Source organism: Sciurus vulgaris (genome assembly GCF_902686455.1).
Source record: "Sciurus vulgaris genome assembly, chromosome: 7".
NCBI classification, from domain to species: domain Eukaryota; kingdom Metazoa; phylum Chordata; class Mammalia; order Rodentia; family Sciuridae; genus Sciurus; species Sciurus vulgaris.
The window spans coordinates 105,223,776-105,242,911 of NC_136467.1; the positions used below are offsets into that span (position 1 = coordinate 105,223,776).

The 19,136-nt window shown below is 39.8% G+C and overlaps 1 protein-coding gene across 2 annotated transcripts in view; it reads left to right on the plus strand.

Moving 5' to 3' along the window:
• Positions 1 to 6,731, plus strand: part of LOC306665967 (glutathione S-transferase alpha-3) — a 65,378-nt gene extending 58,647 nt beyond the window's left edge. For both annotated transcript variants that reach the window (XM_079147665.1, XM_079147666.1), the window contains exons 6-7: positions 5,018 to 5,149; positions 6,049 to 6,731. In XM_079147665.1, coding sequence (XP_079003791.1) covers positions 5,018 to 5,149; positions 6,049 to 6,168 — 252 coding nt within the window. In that variant the 3' untranslated portion in view covers positions 6,169 to 6,731. The remainder of the gene's footprint in view (positions 1 to 5,017; positions 5,150 to 6,048) is intronic.
• Positions 6,732 to 19,136: the final 12,405 nt, after the last annotated feature.

Sequence of the window (19,136 nt, forward strand, 5' to 3'; positions counted from 1 at the left end):
TTAATGCATTTCAATACATCAGTGATGAATCCTCTGAGAAATTAAGAAACCTACCCCATTCACAATAGCCTCAAAAAATAAATAAATAAACTTGAGAATCAACCTAATAAAAGAGGTGAAGGACTGACTTCTACAATGAAAACTACAGAAATCAATCATGAAATTCATTTGGAAAAATAACAGACCCAATAGCCAAAGCCATCTCTATCAAGAAGAGTGAAATAGGAGGCATCACAATACCAGACTTAAACTATAGTACAGAGCCATTCTAATGAAAACAGCATGGGTATTGGCACCAAAATAGACAGGTAAACTAATAGTACAGAATAGAATTCGTGATGAAAAGGGAAAGATCACAACAGACACCATTGACTACACAATGTAATGAGAAGCTACTTTGAAAATCTATACTCCAACAAAATAGAAAATTTCAAAGACATTGACAAATTTTTAGACATATGATCCTCCCAAACTGAACCAGAAAGACATACACAATTTCAACAAATCAATTTCAAGCACCGAAATAGAAGAAGCTATCAAAAGCCTACCAACCAAGAAAAGTCCAGGACCAGATGGGTTCTCAGCCGAATTTGACAAGACCTTTAAAGAAGAACTAATACCAATACTCCACAAAGTATTCCAGTATTCCAGGAAATAGAAAAGAAGGGAACTCTTTCAAACTCATTCTATGAAGCTAATATCACTCTGATACCAAACCCAGATAAAGATACATCAAGGAAAGAAAACTTTAGACTAATATCCCTGATGAACATAGATGCAAAAATACTTAACAAAATTCTGGCAAATTGCATACAAAAACATTAAAAAGTAGTGCACCATGATTAAGTGAAGTGGGGTTCATCCCAGGGATGCAAGTTTGGTTCAATATCTGGAAATCAATAAATGTAATTAATCACATCAATAGACTTAAAGTCTATATGATTATTTCAATAGATGCTGAGGAAGCATTTGATAAAATACAGCACCCCTTCATGCTTAAAACACTAAAAAAAAAAAAAAAAAAGGAATAGTAAGAACATACCTCAACACTCTAAAGGCTAGCTATGCTAAGCCCATGGCCAACATCATTCTAAATGGAGAAAAACTAAAAGCATTCCCCTAAAAACTGGAACAAGACAGGGATGCCCTCTTTCACCATTTCTATTCAACATAGCCCTTGAAACACTAGCCAGAGCAATTAGACAGACCAAATAATTAAAGGGATATGAATGAGAAAAGAAGAACTCAAGTTATCACTATTTGCCAATAACATGATTCTATATTTAGAGGATCCAAAAAACTCCACTAGAAAACTTCTAAAACTAATAAATGAAGTCAGCAAAGTAACAGGATATAAAATCAATATACATAAATCTAATGTATTTCTATTCATAAGTGATGAATACACTGAAAGAGAAATTAGGAAAACCACTCCATTCACAGTAGCCTCAAAAAAAAAAAAAAAAACCTTGGGAATCAATCTAACAAAAGAAGTGAAAGACCTCTATAATGAAAACTATAGAATGCTAAAGAAAGAAATTGAAGAAAACCTTCAAAGATGAAAAGATCTCCCGTATTTTTGGATAAGCAAAAATAATATTGTCAAAATGGCCATTCTATCAAAGGCACTATACAGATTCAATGCAATTCCAATTAAAATCTCAATGACATTCCTCATAGAACTAGAAAAAGCAATCATGAACTTCATCTGGAAGAACAAGAGACCTCGAATAAGCAAAACAATCCTGAGCAGAAAAAGTGAAGCAGGAGGTATCTCAATACCAGGCCTTCTACTATACTACAGAGCAATAGTAACAAAAATGGCGTGGTATTGGCACCAAAATAGACAGGCAGACCAATGGTACAGAATAGAAGACAAAGAGACAAAACCACATAAATACACTTACCTCATACTAGGCAAAGGAGCCAAAAACATACAATGGAGTAAAGAGCCTCTTCAACAAATGGTGCTGGAAAAACTAGAAATCCATACACAGTAAAATGAAATTAAATCTCTATCTCTCACCCTGCACAAAAGTCAATTCAAAATGGATCAAGGTGCGGGCTATATAGCCCGTCTCGTCGAGTGCCTGACTCTCATGCTGGAGGCCCGGGTTCGAGTCCCCAGCCCTCTGGGATTGTGAAAATAACAAAATGGATCAAGGACTTAAGAATTAGACCAGAGATCCTGCACCAAATAGAAGACAAAGTAGGTCCAAATCTTCATCATGTTGGCTTAGGACCAGACTTCCTTAACACGACTCCCAAAGCACAATAAATTAAAGCAAGAATCAATAAATGGGATGGATTCAAACTAAAAGCCTTTTCTCAGCAATGGATTCAATCAAGAATTTGAAAAGAGAGCCTACAGAGTGGGAGAAAATCTTTTCCACATGTACTTCAGATAGAGCACTCATCTCCAAAATTTATAAAGAACTTACAAACTTTATACCAAAAAATACAAAGAACCCAATCAATAAATGGACCAAGGAACTGGGCAGACACTTTACAGAAGAAGATATACAGGCGATTAATAAATAAATGAAAAAGTGTTCAACATCTCCAGTAATTAGAGAAATGCAAATTAAAACAATTCTAAGATTTCATCTTACTCCAATTAGAATGGCTATTATCAAGAACACAAACAATAATAGATGTTGGCGTGGATGTGGGGGAAAAGGCACACTTTTACATTGCTGGTGGAGTTGCAAATTGGTGTAGCCACTCTGGTAAGCAGTGTGGAGAATCCTCAGAAAACCTGGAATGGAACCACCTTTTGACCCTGTTATCTCACTCCTCGGTTTATACACAGACTTAAAATTAGCGTACTACAGTAATGTAGTCACATCAATGTTTATAGCAGCTCAAATCACAATAGCTAGATTGTGGAACCAACCTAGATGCCCCTCAACAGATAAATGGAATAAAGAAACCATGGTATATATACACAATGGGATATTATTCAGTCATAAAGAAGAATAATATTATGGCATTTTCAGATAAATGGATGGAATTGGAGAGTATCATGCTAAGTGAAATAAGCCAATTCCAAAAAAACAAAGGCCAAATGTTTTCCCTGATAAGTGGATGATGATATATAATGGGGGTGGGGGGCTGGAGGATGAGGGAAGAATGGAGGAATTTTAGATTACATAGAGGGAAATGAGAGGGAGGAGGGTATGAAAAATGGTGGAATGAAACATCATTACCCTATGTAAACATATGATTACACAAATGGTATGAATCTATATCGCATGCAATCATAGAAATGAAAAGTTATACCCCACTTGAGTAGAATGAATCAAAATTCTCTCTGTAAAAATAAATAATTTTTAAAAATTGATAATTAAATATAACAAAAGATTTTTAACCTCACTCAGAATAAGAGATACACCAATTATCACTAACTTATATGCTACCATTCACCTATTAATGGGCAAACATTTAAAACTATGACAGTATATTGTTTTGGCAAGGCTTTCAGTAATACCCATTCTTGTATCTTGCTCATGAGAATGCAAAATAATAAAATCCAGATGCAATATGTGGTAAGGAGAATAAAAATAACCTAGTGGGCTGGGGTTCTGGTTCAGTGGTAGAATACTTGCCTAATAAGTGTGAGGCATTGGTTTCATTCCTCAGTACCACAGAATAAATAAAATAAAGTTATTATAAAAAAGAAAAAATACTATTTCAAGATAAAAATTACCTGAAATCATGCTGAACAAAAATTATAACAAATTATGAACAAATATTGAACAAAAATTATGAACAAAATTGATCATAGTTGATACAGTAAACTTATAAACAAAGACTAACTGCTTAATTCCCACTTTCAGAGTACTATATCATTCTGTCATTCATTCATTCAATAAATGTTAAATCATTTCTTGCATGTAGATCCCAGGCAAGGAGGTAAGAATTTAAGTGTGATAAAACCCTCCAAATTTACCCTCCTGGTTCTTGTGGAGCTGATGGTTTAGGGCACATCACCTCATGACAAGCTTTCCAGCCATTATAACTTAAAGTCATCCATACCATGAAACCCAAGAGTCCCTTGAACATAAATGAATTGTGCAAATGACATTATGAATTTGATCTTATTTTTTTGTTATTGTTTTGTTGTTGAACCAATCAATGATTTGTACTTTTTGTGCCCATAGTCTGATAGCATGTTTGGCAAAATACTATCTTTTATTAGTAAGTGCCCTATGTTATTTTCTCTTAATTCATCATGATCTCAGTATTACTGGGATATTTTAACAAATCATATATTACCCAGAAAATTTCTATCAAACTCTTATATATCCATAAACACTGATAGGTAAAAAAGACAAAGATTCATTAAACTCCACAGAGAAGAATTTATACCCTCGGATGCTGGCTTTATCGTATGTATCCATTTCTCTATTTCTTTCTCTACAAATAAAATATCATTTTTCGTGTATTTCAAAATAAGTTCTGGACATCAGTTCAGTTCATCCTTAGATAATTCCACACACAGGTTATACCATAATGTTAAGGATCAGATCCAATGTCAGAAGATAGGTGACAAATTGAAGTGTAATTAAATCCCAGAGATAGAACCAGAAGAACATCAGAAAAGTAGACGAAAGGAGAAACGGAGATCATGCGCTTCTGTGTGAAAGTGTTGTCCTGTAGATAGAAGAGTTACCCCTGGGAGGTTACAGATAGAACAAAGCAGAGAGGAACATCCTCAAATTTCAGGGCTCTTCCCTTGTAGGGTGTGGGGCAGAGAGAAACATGGTACAGTCCTTGGTGCGTGAGGAAGATGCAGGTCAGGGTGGGAAGGTCCCTGGGCTTGAGCAGAAGAAGGAACAGAGCCCCACTTTTTACCCTCCCTCATGAGTCAGGGACCTTGAGAAAGATCATCTGGGCAGCTCCATGCCTTCCCCGAGGGCAGTACATAGGGATAGTTGGGCTGAGAGGCTCAGGGACAACCTGGGGCCCTGGCCTGGCTATATGTGGTCATGATCTGACTCCTCCCACTCTGCAGGTGCTAAAGAGCCACGGACAAGACTACCTTGTTGGGAACAGGCTGAGCAAGGCTGACATTCACCTCACTGAACTTCTCTACCACACAGAAGAGCTTGACCCCAGCGTTCTGGCCAACTTCCCTCTGCTGAAGGTGATCTCTCTCAAGCCATCAGAGAGGCCTACACCTCCCATCTTGAATCTAATATTTGAACACCAGGACTGGTGGTGTTCTGACTTCCTGTCATCCCAGACTTTACCCTCTCTCACCTGATCTCTAAAAAAGATTTTCTAAGCTCTGCTTCTGAATAATGAAAAGGATCTTATACAAGGAAATGTGAGGTGGATGCTATCCCAAGAAGTAAATTTTTCTTTGTCTAATGAGAAAAACCCAGGGCCCAGCTTTCTCACAGGCCCCTATTCCTTTTGGGTTCTGATCATGGTTTCTCTGGAATCCCCTGTATCCCATGTATGCCCTTGTCTTTGCACACTGAGTCTATCTATACAAATCTCTTTCTATCTGATCTCCTTCCCTCAGTTTGGGTTCCTACCCACAGACATCATATTTCTCTCTGCACACCTCCCTCCCTCACACCCCACCCACTCCCCAAGTCCCATCTTTATCTCTCAGTGTGACCATTTGTAGTGACTGCCACCTGCATTTACCAGTCTATTTCTATCATCATTTCTAACTCAGTTTCCCTGTATCTTCAGCTCCCCTGTTTGAGTGCTTCTTTGTACCCACATGTGACAGGCATGATGTTTTTCTTTATATCATACAATAGCAACGAATCTACAGAGTTAAAGTGTAAGGCAGAAGAGAGGATGGCTGGAACTGAATACAGTTTTTAAAGAGAAGTTGAGGAAATTGCTATAGAGCTTTATTTTCTAACTCTTATCTTTATTCTCATTGGTTGTCTATTTCCCAGACAGCATACTGTGCTGATGAAGGGATTCAGTTGGTCTTTATCAAGGAGGGGTGCAGATTTCCTGGTTGAATTAATGGGAGTTGGTTTGGGCTCCACCCTGAGGCTGTGTTCTTGTGCATTGCAGGCCCTGAAAACCAGAATCAGCAACCTGCCCACAGTGAAGAAGTTTCTGCAGCCTGGCAGTCAGAGAAAGCCTTTTGAAGATGAGAAATTTGTTGAAGAATTAAAGAAGAGTTTTGGTTAAATAAGGCTGGACATTCAAGACAAATAGTCTATATTTTTGCAAAAATGAAATGTTTTGCCAAAATGTTGATACAGATTATTGTGAATCTAAAAAGATTTTCCAAAGTTTATGTACTAATTCAGTTAGAAATGAGCTATGCAGACTTCTTTGCAATGTAGTCTATTTGGTTTTGGTCAAGTCCAAAATCATGATGACTTCCTAGGACATCTCCTTGAATTTAAATAAAAAAGAGGATATATTAAAAAATTGTCATATAACATCTGTCATATACTATGTCAAAGAAAATTAAGTAGAAATTTTCATCTCATATTCTGATCTATGCAAAAATGGTCTTTCTCTTTTGTGTTTTGCTTCCTTTCTCAACAAAATCAATAAATTTTTGTAAATAATCATTTTCCTTCAAGTTATCAATCTTTTGTTCAATTATGCAGTCTACGTATTTATATCTAATATGGAACATTCTGTGCTCTGGGAGCTAGTAAATAATGATGAATAAGCCAGATACACTGTCCCCATGGAGGTTACTCAAGTGAGAGAAACAAAAAAGAGAATTCTAATATGAACTCATACATACCATGTGTATCACATTCCTAAATCTGCTACAGGGAAATCCTTCAAACTTGTAGGTTTAAAATAATGAAAATTAATTCCCTCACAGTTCTGGAGCTAAGTCTGAATTTAAGGTATGGGCTATTCTATGGTCTCTCTGAAGGCTTTAGGAAAGGATCCTTGTTAGCCTCTTCCTAGTATCTGATAGGTACTGGCCATTCTTAGAGTTTTTGATTTTTTGTTGCAACCCTCTAATCTCTGTCTCCACAGTCACAGGACATTCTCCCTCTGTGTGTTGCCTGTCCAAATCACCCCCATCTTATGAGCACACCAGCAGTTGGATTAGGGACCACCCTAATACAGTATGACCTCACGTGTATTATTTCTGCAGGAACCCTTTTTCCAGTTAAGGTCACATTGAAAGGTAGTCAGAGTTAGGACTTAAAAGCAGTCTTCTGTGTGGACAGAACTTCACCTGCTCACCATGAGTAAATGCTGGGAGTGCACCATCAGGAGACCTCTTCTGGGATCTGTGGGTGAGACACGGTTTCTCAAGGAGAGGAATCATATCTGAGGTGAGATGTGCAGGGGGGACAATTAGTGAGGGGGTGGCACCACCACTGGGCAGCAGGGTGGATCCAGACAGAGGTCAATTGATGGTCAAGGAGAGAAGCCAAGCATCGAGTATTTGAGGAAAGAGAACACAGCTGCTCTCAGTGGAGCATTAAAGCTTGAGACAGGGAAGAGTGACCCTGAGGGGAGATCAGGGAACAGGGCTCAGGGTTTGGAGTAAAGGCTTTAAAGTCCTTGGAAACAAGTTTAGATTTTGTCTTGAGGAAAACAGAAAGTCATAAAGTACAACCACACACTTTACCTTGTTAGAATGACAAAATATATAAAATCACATTTTTAAAATTCCTTTAAGTAACCCAAGCATCCTTCTCAATATAATAAAAACAATTTTCTTCCTGGGAATCTCTGTGTTGAAAGATAAACTCTGATACATTAAAATTTCAGAGAGATAGGATGGTGTCGCAGGGCACACAACTGCTTCTCCACAAGATAGAACCCAACAGCAGATGTATAGCTGTGTGTTGAGGTGGTGGACTGTGAGAGGGAGCTATAACCTGATAGCAAAGAGACAGCTTTGGTCAATTCCAGAGAATCTGGATAAGAGAATAGCAAGAGAAACAGTGTCTGAGCATCTACCACATGACAATATTGTCAAGAGACGGGAAGTATCCTCTCAGCAAGGGGATAACTAAAACAGAGAGAATTGAGGAAGCTCCATCAGCCCAAAATCTGGCATCTTTCAGGCACAATCTAAACAGATAAGACATCTGGAATCTGTACAGTGAGCTAGCTTAACAAGAGTTTGCTGAGTTTTCCAGTGAATTCTCAGGATGCTATATTGGGAGCACTCGAGAAGATTCCTTTTGTTTGAGTTTGTACTGCTCAGGGAGTTAAAAATATATGCACTTTCCCATTTATGGGACTCCACAGCCATTCCGCTGCTCTGCCACTGGAGGTGGCCAGCTTGTGAGAGTCTTGAATTGAGGGGGACAACTTTGATACAAATCCACTAAGATATCTGTTCAGTGGGAAATATAGACTGAGACATGGAGTAGAGCCCAGTGCACTTCTCTCTAAAATCAGCAATTTACTGACTCTGCCCTCTGATGCTGAACAGGAATGATTTTTAAACAGCTCAATGAATTCCAAGAGAACACAAAGGAAGAGTTGAATGAATTAAAGAAAGCAATGTAGGGCATCAATTTGATAAAGAGAAATTTTGAAAGAGAACTAAACAGATATCTTAGGAATGGGAAGCTCAAGAAACTAAAAATGGAAATGGAAAACTCAGTTGAAATCCTTATCAATAGACAAGGTCAGATGGAAAAAAGAAGAAGAAAAAATGAACAAAATATATAAGATCTTTGGAACATCATTAAAATAGCTAATGTATGCATAATCAGAAATAAGAAGACAGGAGCTACAGGTAGAAGGCCTAGAAAACCAATTCAGCAAAATAATAGCAGAACATTTCCCAAATCTTGGGAAAGACAAAGGTATCCAGGTACGGGAGACATTTAGACAAATGGACATGACTAGGAAAGAACCTCTTTAAGATGTACAATAGTTAAACTGCCAAAAACAGAACAAATAAAGAACCTTAAAGCCTGCAAGAGAGAAGGACCAAGTCACATTTAAAGGCAAATCCATGAGAATAACAGCAGATTTATGATATTGGCACAGGCAAGGATTCCCTGAATAGGACTCTAATAGCCCAGGAAACAAAAATGATAATTGAAAAGTGGGATTATATCAAATTAAAAAGCTTCTGCACAGCAAAGGAAACAACAGAGTGATGAAACAAACTACAGAATGGGTGAAAAGTTTTACCAGCTATTCTGACAGAGGATTCAAATCCAGAATTTATAAGAACTCAAAAGACTTAACAACAAAAGAACAAAGGTGGAGGGCCAAGAGAGTTCACTGAAGCCCCCTTCATGAGAAACTTTGTGCTGTTCATGAGAGCTCCCCCCACAGGACTTAATAACCACCCAAAGGCCCCTCTCCTAATACCAACACAGGGAGGACTGGTATCTCAACATGTCAACTTTGTCAACACAAACATTCAGTCTATAAAGTGCAGGAACAGAAAAACATGCCTAGCAATCCTGAGGCATTGACCTTCACTTCCAAAAGATCTTCCATATTAATTTAGCTCCCTGGCACTCAAGGCATTGTGTAAATATAGACTATGAAGAAGATTGTACTAGTTATACCAAAGTTAAAAATTTTAGTTTAATAAAATCTTAGTTTACTGAAACTCAAATTAAAATTCTCTAAGTGACAGAATTTCATGGTCATAGTCAGCACTTGGGCTATGGGAAGTTCTGAGCATATTGGAAGCTGAAATAGGTCATGTAGAGCACCACAGTATTCTGACTCAATAGCAATATGATGAAAACAACACATCAGGAAATCTTCTGTTGCCATGTATAAAGGAGACATGAGACCAGCCGCCCATCAGGAGGGTACTGTAGTGTTTCAGGGATGGATGAGAAGTATCCACACTGAGAAGGTGGCAGAGCAATGGAGAGGAAGAGGAGATGAAGGGACCATAAGAGAAAATAATCTATAGAATTTAGGGATGTTGTTCTCAGATATTTCAGGAAAATTATTCAAAAATAAAGAAATAATTTCCAAAGTCAAAAACACAGTACTTAACTAAGGTTTCTCATTGAGGATAAAAGAATATTTCAAAATCAAAACCATATGAAGTCATGCTGAATGAAAATCACAGAACAAAGCAAAGATTTCAAGACCAAAGACTTAAAAATAAAAGACTAATTGCTAAAGTCCTGTCTTACAGAGCAATGTATCATTTTTTCATTCGTCTATGAACAAATGTTAATCATTGCTTGTGCATGAGGTCCAATGTAAAGAATGAAGATTTTAAGAGTAATAAGATCCTCAAGTTCACGCTCTGGCACTCGTGGTGCTGACAGTTTAAGGCACATCACTGATGATAAGCTCTCCAGCCATTACAGTTCAACTCATCAGTACTGAGAAATCAAAATGCCCCATACTTAAATGAACAGCGTGTATTACAATATAGTATTTGATGCCTCATTTTGTTATTGTACCAAGTAGTCATCCATACTTTTATCTGTCTACATCTGAAAGGGTATTATCCAAAAAATATTATTTTTAATCAGTTCAATAAAAGATATTGTATCCATGTGTGACTTTTCTTATTCTTTGTTTCAATATCACTGGGATATTTTACTAAATAATACTAGTAACTAGTAATACTTTACTTAAAAAGCTCTCTGGGCACAGTGGTTCATTCCTGTAATCCCAGCAGCTGGGGAGGCTGTGATAGAAGAATCTCGAGTTCAAAGCCAACCTCAGCAACCGGGAGGTCTAAGCAACTCAGTGAGACTCTGTCTCTAAATAAAATACAAAATAGTACTGGGGATATGGCTCGGTGGTTGAGTGCCCCTGAGATTCTAAGCACAAAGGAGCTTTAAGTGGGTTCCCAGTCAGAGAACCAAAAATGCAAGCACAAAGAAAGAGGGCAGGAAGTGACCTGCGATCAGAAGGCTCTTCTTTATTCAGCGGAGGAGTTCATCAAACACCGGAGAAGCTCATCTTCTGGACAGAAAATGATCTAGGGCTAAGTCAAGGGTCTGAGTTTTATAGGTATCATTTTGGGTGGTGCAGGAAGGTAGTTCCTGGGGTTTATTAGGGTCAGCTGATTCATTAGGGTGGGGTAGGAGGAAAGTTCCTGGGGTTTACTCTATGCGGTCAGCAGATCCATTAGGGTGGGGAGTCAAGTGCCAGTCAGGTGCCAGTTCTTTTGTGTCCTGTTTTCCCTTCCTGTCTTCCTTCTGGCTGAGGCCTAGGCCTTTAAATGACAGAAGTTCCAATTTACCAGGGACAAAGTGGGTGGGAGAAGAGCTGTAGATAGGGAAAATATCCTGGGCACTAATTTCCATATTCTTCAGAGTTCAATCCCAGGTACCTCCCCCCACCAAACAAACAAACAAACAAAATTCATACATCCAAAGAAGTTGAAATAAATGCTTAACAAATTTATAGATACCCACCACATAGATACCATAATTAATGTCTTATTATGTGGTGGTCTAAGCCATCCTTCTTTCTATCAGTCACAATTTCTTTTTCATATGTGTGTGTTACTGGGAATTGAACCCAGGGCCTCATGCTTGGTAGGCAAGCACTCTACCACTGAGCTACATGCCCAGATTGAATCAAACTATTATTTTATGCATTTAAAAGTTTCAAGCATTGATGCAGTTCACCCACAGACATTTCAGTAGCAGATTATGGCATACTATTAGTAGGGAGCCAGAGCCAGTGCAGCAAAGGAGATGATGAATTCAAGTTCACTTCAAATCCCAAAGAGAGAGAGTAGGAAAATAGGAAAACAAACAAGAAGAGAAATGTAGACACTGAGATCTTCCAGTCCTAGGTGAAAGGGGTTGCCATGAAGGTGGAGCCACTGCCCATTGGAGATTAGGGAGAGAAGGCCGAGGAGAGAAGCACTTCCTCAGATTTTCCCACTGCACCCTTCAGAGTGTGGGGGAGATGGAAACATGGCACCCCAGAGGTTCAGCCTTTGGCATGAACCTTGTCAGGCTGGGTGGTGTGGACAACACAGGAATGTGGGAATGAGAATCAGGTCCCCTGGGTTTTAGAGAAGAGGGAGCAGAGCCCACCTCTCACTGTCTCTCATGAGTCAGGACCCTGGAGAAAGGTCTGCAGCTCCACACCTGTCCAGGAGGCAGCAGAGGGGGAGAGTTGGAATGAGAGAATAGGGTAGAACCTGAGGACCCAGCCTGGCTGTGTGTATGTTCACAATCTCATCTCTCAAATTACGCAGGTATTGAAGAGCCACAGCCAAGACTACCTTGTGGGAGACAGGCTGAGTAGAGCTGACATTCAGCTCACTGAATTTCTCTACTATGCTGAACAGCTCGACTCCAGCATTATGGTCAAATTCCCTCTGCTGAAGACGATCTACCGCCAGCCCTCAGAGAGGTCCTACATCTCCCATTATGAATCTAATATTTTGACTCTTGGTCTGATGATGTCTGACCTCTGACCTTCTCCAAGCTGATTTCCTGGTTCTGAAGCATGAGAAGAATCTCTTATGCCATAGAACTTAGAGGTGGATGGCATTCTAAGAAGGGTAAATCACCATTCATAATAAGAAGGACACAGTGCCTGCATCTCTCCCCTCAGCTCCTATTCCACGTGGGCTCTGTTTATGATTCCTCTGGGAGTCCCTTTATCCCAGGTGTGCCCTTGTCTTTGCACAGTGAGTCCATCAGAGCCTGTCAGTCCATCAGGTCTCTTTCCATCTGATCTCCCTCACTTCAGCCTCCTGCCGTCTTGGCTTCTCTGCATAACTCTTCCTCTTCTCCTCCTGTAACAATGGAAAATGTAACTGTGGTTCACTTTATGCTTTGAATATAGCCCTTTCTGCTCTGCCACTGTAACTTATTTTTAAAATGGACATGTTTCTTTCTCTTCCTCTCTCCCTGCTTCTCCTTAATCTCTCCCCATCCCTAATCTCAGGGGAAGAACACGTGGAATGTAGCCTTTGAGTCACCTCATTAAAAAATCCCCTGTTTCCCCTGATGGGCAGAATCAAGGAACAGGAGTTCCCTGTTTTTCCTTTGCTAGCAAAGCAATAAAACAACTTTTTCCTTCTTCTCAAAACCATGTTTTCGGGGGGATCCAAGATGGCGGACTAGAGGGAGGCTGCGTTCCTTGTCGCTCCATAACTCTGGTTTCAAGCAGAGGATATCTGTTTCTTGGTGAGGCAGTTTTTGCTGCTTATCGATCCCCTGCTGTTTACCCCATTTGTCTGCTGTGACTACCTGCAGTCTGCCAGCATATCGACACCTTTTTTTTGAGTGCCGCCATTTTGAGACAACAGCCAGGTCCTGTAGGACCCCTGGCCGGACGACTGAGCCCCGTCTCCAGGTTCCCTCAGCCTGACCGATCACTCCCTGCCTCTGGGGCTCTCACATCGACTGACTACTCCCTGCCGCCAGGACCCCCAGACCAACTGACTGCGCTCTATCACCGGGACCCCAGACCGACTGATTGCACCCGGCCTCCAGGATCCCACAACCACACCAAACACACCCGACCTCCAGGACCCCTGCCGGACCAACCGCATCCCACCTCCAGGACCTCCAGCTGACCTCGTCCACACCCTGAGCTGCAGCTCCCCATTTGCCAACACATTTCAAATCCAGAGTGCCCATCTTGGATAATCCTGGAAGCCGCAGCTCTGATCTTTAGATGGGGCAAAACCCATCCTGAGACGCCTGCTGGAGGCTTGAAGCTCATTGTCAGGTACCTCTCATGCATCAGGCTACTGAACACTGGGAGGTTTCATTACTATATGACTGTTATACTATAGATTTTCTTTTTTCTCCTTATAGAAAAAAATTAAGTTTTTATTTCTTTACTTTTCTTGCTCTCTTTTCCTTTTGTTTACCTGTTCCCTCAGTCTCTTTCTCCCTTTTTTGCATGCTAAAATCCAATTTCTTTTGATTACACTCTCACCCTTTCTATTATCTAGAACTTCTGTATATTCTTTTCTTATCCCATTAACAGCTACATCCTACATCCCTCTGCATCCTCTTTGTCCTCCATTTGAAACTGCAGACCTTATTGCAAATCTGTTTGTTTTACCGAAGATAATATGTGAACTCATTCTGTTTATTATGACAATTTTGTTATTGTCCTCATAGGGGCTATTTGGTCTAGGATTGTATAGTGTCTGAATTGGGCACTGCTAATATTGATCTCCCCTCAAAGAAAGGGTTTTGGAAACCTATAGAGCCACTATAAGCCTATAGGGGGAAATCTGCAATATCCCAGATCTGCACTGCTAGAGGGGAAGATACATGAACAACATGAAAAAACAAGGGAAGGAAATGATCCAAACAAATCTAGATTCTATATTAATAGAATCCAATGATAGAAAGTTGGAAGAAATGTCAGAAAAGGATTTCAGATTATACATGATTAAGATGATTCATGAAGCAAAGGATGAGATAAGAGAGCAAATGCAGGTAATGAATGATAATACCAATAAGCTGACAGAACAACTGCAGGAAGCAAAAGATCATTTCAACAAAGAGATAGAGATTCTAAAAAAAAAAAAAAAAAAAAACCAAATGGAAATCCCTGAAATGAAGGAAACAATAAACCAAATAAAAAGCTCAGTGGAAAGCATCACCCGCAGACTAGACCACTTGGAAGACAGAACCTCAGACAATAAAGACAAAATATTTAATATTGAAAATAAAGTTGCCCAAACAGAGAAGATGGTAAGAAATCATGAACAGAATCTCCAAGAACTATGGGACATCATGAAAAGACCAAATTTAAGAATTATTGGGATTGAGGAAGGCACAGAGATACAAACCAAAGGAATGAACAACCTATTCAATGAAATAATATCAGAAAATTTCCCAAATCTGAAGAATGAAATGGAAAATCAAATACAAGAGGCTTACAGAACACCAAATGCACAGAATCACAACAGATCCACACCAAGGCACATTATAATGAAAATGCCTAACATTCAAAATAAAGATAGGATTTTGAAGGCCATGAGAGAAAAGCATCAGATTACATATAGGGGGAGAGCAATACGGATAGTAGCCGACTTCTCAACCCAGACTCTAAAAGCTAGAAGGGCCTGGACCAACATATTTCAAGTTCTGAAAGAACATGGTTCCCAACCAAGAATCCTATACCCAGCAAAACTAACCTTCAGTTCTGAAGATGAAATAAAATCCTTCCATGATAAACAAAAGTTAAAAGAATTTACAAATAGAAAGCCTGCACTACAGAATGTTCTCAACAAAATATTCCATAAGGAGGAAATAAAAAACAACAATGTAGGTCAGCAAAGGGAGGAACTACCTTAGAGAAAAACCACTCAAAGGAGAAACCAAGCCAACTTAAAAACCAAAAATAAGCCAAATGGCTGGGAATACAAATCATATCTCAATAATAACCCTCAATGTTAATGGCCTAAACTCATCAATCAAAAGACATAGACTGGCAGAATGGATTAAAAAGAAAGACCCAACAATATGCTGCCTGCAAGAGACTCATCTCATAGAAAAAGACATCCACAGACTATGAAAGGATGGGAAAAACCCTACCACGCACATGGACTCAGGAAAAAAGCGGGGGTTTCCGTCCTTATATCAGATAAAGTGAACTTCAAGTCAAAGTTAGTCAGAAGGAATAAAGAAGGACATTTCATACTGCTTAAGGGAACCTAATCTCAGGGGAAACAGTATTACCTTTTTTCCCCATCCCAGGCAGAGTTATCTATCCCTGAGTACACACCTATCATAGGAATGAAGTAATCCAGATTTGGGGATGATACCAGTAGATCTTGGAAATGACTATCTCCCAAATTAACAAGTGAGGTACAACTCCTACAGAGAACCCTAGGAATGTAACCTTTAAGTCATCTCTTTTAAAGCCCCCTGTTCCTGCTGATGGGCAGAATTATAGCTTTTAGAACAGGAGTCCTCTGTTTCTCATTTGCTAGCAAAGCAATAAACCTTTTTTCTTTTTCTCAAATCCTCATTATTGGATTGGCATTGGGGAAGAGGACCAAGCTTTTGGCAATAGGCAGGCCTGGTTCTTCAAGGAACCCTCTAGGGGTCCTCTCTGCCATGAACCCCTTGGAGGAGGAAAGGATTGACTGCTGGAGGAGGATGTTGGCAGTTTTTCTATGTATTACCCAAGAAACTTACCTACTCAGTAAACACATGAGAGCCAATACTCTTTTTTATGAGAGAAGGGGTTTGACGGATCTGACCATATCAGTTCTGGCCTCTTTACAACATTCTACCCAGAGTAACCCAACTCTCTTTTATTTATAGACATGCAGGTAAAGGGGGCAAGGACTGGGAGGAGCATCTTCTGTGATGGACAGGGTAAGGTGGAGTTAGGGGAGCCATTCTCTTAAGGGATAATTCTAGAAGGAGACAGAGAACCACTCCCTCGCAGTGGTACTTGCCTCCCAGCAGTTCCTACAAGTCAGGACAGTGCATCACATGGCTCAACCTAGTCTAATTCTGCTAAATAAGAATGGCTTCCCACAGAACCCCACTTCCATGCTGAGGATTCATGGTGCTGTTGAAATTGTTGAGAATCAACTGCAGGAGAATTTGGAGATGGTGAGTTTGCTTCAGGCCGAACTAGAGGAGCTATTTCTATGAGTAAAGGGAAGGACTGAGGGAGCATCCCAGCAGATGCTGAAGCTCCTTTTGCTTCAGGAAACTCCTACTTTTCCTCCCTAAATGATAAAGATTCTCCATTATGATCTACTTTGAGAAAAAGGAAACTGAATTCAGGAAAGTTGCAACAAATTTGGTCATTTGGTAAGTTCTCCGGTGTGCACACTGATACCCTTGATTCCACACACTTGGTTCCTCTTTGTGGGAACATCTGGTCCCTATTTCTCAGGACATCTGCGGTGCTACTGATGTAGGAGTCACAGTTAAACAGGACTTGAAAACTTAGGGAGTACATATCCCTAGGCCTTGGGCCTGGGAATTCCCTCTGGTTGTTTTGTTTGTATCTGCTACTGCCCCTTTTAAGAAATGGCCAGTACTTCCTTTATTCTATAGGTAGATCTTTCTCTTGGGAAAGATCTTGGCTGGTCAATTTAAAGGTTTCCATCTGTCAGTCATGGTTTTGGGTCTCCTCTTTGGTTGTCTCTCTCTGTGTTTCTTTTTTGTACAATCTTGCAATTGGAGTTGGTTTGTAAGGGGTAAAGTGAATTGAAGAAAAGACCACTATAAGTCTGTCTAAGATAATGTTTTACTGTAATGATCTCTTTTTCAAATCGCTTTCTAGATTACTGTACAATCTTGCAGTTGGAGTTGGTATGTCAAAGGTAAAGTAAATGGAAGAAATTTGTACATGCAGGTCTGTCTGTTTTAAAAGTTCCCATCTGTCAGTCCTGATTTTAGTGATCCTCTCTATTAGATATGGAAAATGAAAAATCCCCAAGATAATATGGCTTGGGAAAAGGGAGTGAAAACGAAGACCATATGCCTATGGATTTCATCTCCCAAGACAAAGGATGTTCAGATGCCAACTATAGACAGTGAATATGTGTTCTGTCACCCCCCAAGGTGACAATCCCTAGAGGGCATTAACTCACTTCAAAGATAGACCCACAGACTCTCAACCCAAAGGGTTGAAATCCTAAATCCTCATACTGACACGTTCCCTGACCCCAAACTTCTGATTGCCAAAGAAAACTGATGTGCTCACTAGACCACCCCTCAAAATAACCTATATAAATCCAGTCCCTTTCTTTGTTCAGTGGCTCATTTTCCACTAGGAATTGGGCCCACAGATGCCATTTCATCCCTACATCCCCTGTTCCTGTGTGAAGCTTCATTTCTGAATAAACAGCTGAAATGATTCGTGAGGTTTGCATCCTGCCTGGTCTTTTTGTGCTAACACTCTCTCCTTTGTGCTTTTTTAAATTTTACTTTTAATCTGTTACTGGCTTTTTAAGACATGGGCCAAGGGCTGGGGCTGTGGCTCAGTGGTAGAGCAATTGCCCAGCATGTGTGAGGCACTGGGTTCAATTCTCAGCATGGCATATAAATAAATAAAATAAAAGTCCATTAACAACTAAAAAAATTTTTTTAAACTTAATTTTAAAAAAGGCATGGGCCATGCTGCATTGGTCTTACTAGTATTCTCTTGAGCAGAGAGATCTTGGCTGCATGGCCTACTTATAGGGATAAACCTGTCTAAGAGAAAGAGTATTTGCTGTAACACAATCTGCACCTTAAAAGGTTTTCCTGCATTATTATACAACCTTGACATTGATGTTGTTCTGTCAGGGGTAAAGTACATGAAAGAGATTCTGTACATAGGCATTTATGCAGTTGCATGATAAGGGGTCTGAACTGTCAGGAACTAAGTTGAAGGTGCCAAAAGGCACTGCCTCTGGTGTGCAAGGACAGCAGGACACCAGAATAAAGGGTTAAAAAAAAAAAAAAAGGATTTCAATCTTTTAAACCCAGAGCTGGTATTCCCCGCAGGGTTTCTTAACCTGGCCCCAGGCAGCTACAGATCATTTCACTGTGGTCAAGGACATTAGACCTAAACCAAGGGGAAAATAATCCCAGAAAAGCTGCCTGAGGTGTAGAAAAATGGGCAAAGAGAACCTGGTCTCTCCCCTGCCTTTCAGCCCCTTTCACCCCTGGGAGGTGGAGGCTGCTGGCCTCAAATGATGTGGTAGTACTTTTCAGCACTGTCAGTTCAAGACCTAGGGGCAGGAATGGTCTCTCCTTTTATGATCTAACAGGGAACCCCATTAGGCCAGGGACTATTCATCACTGGGGCAAAGCAATTCTTGCTATAATATATAGAATTCCATCCATCTAAATGCTTGGGGAGACTGGCAGAATAAATAACTGCACCCAGAAAAGAAAAGACAGAAACGAATGCAAACCTGTGTTTTATTGGCAGCCTCTGCAAAGGGATCTTAAGGAAGCTTAAAGAAAAGGCTAGAAAGGGTCTCCTTCATCAATAAACTTAGTTTAAGAAAAGGGCCCAAAAGGAGCTTCTGTGTACAATTGACAGTGGGGAACTCACTTCAAGTTGATTGGCATTGTGATAATGATAATGAAGACAAGTCAGGTTCAAAAATATCCTATGCTCCAACCCCTTGAATTCCACCTGGGAGAAAAAAGATTATGGCACAGATTTTATATATGTTGGATTGTCCAACCCTCTCCTGGGGTGAAGGTTTTTGTGTAAATTAAATGCACAGAAAATATTCATAAGGAATATTTCAGAATATG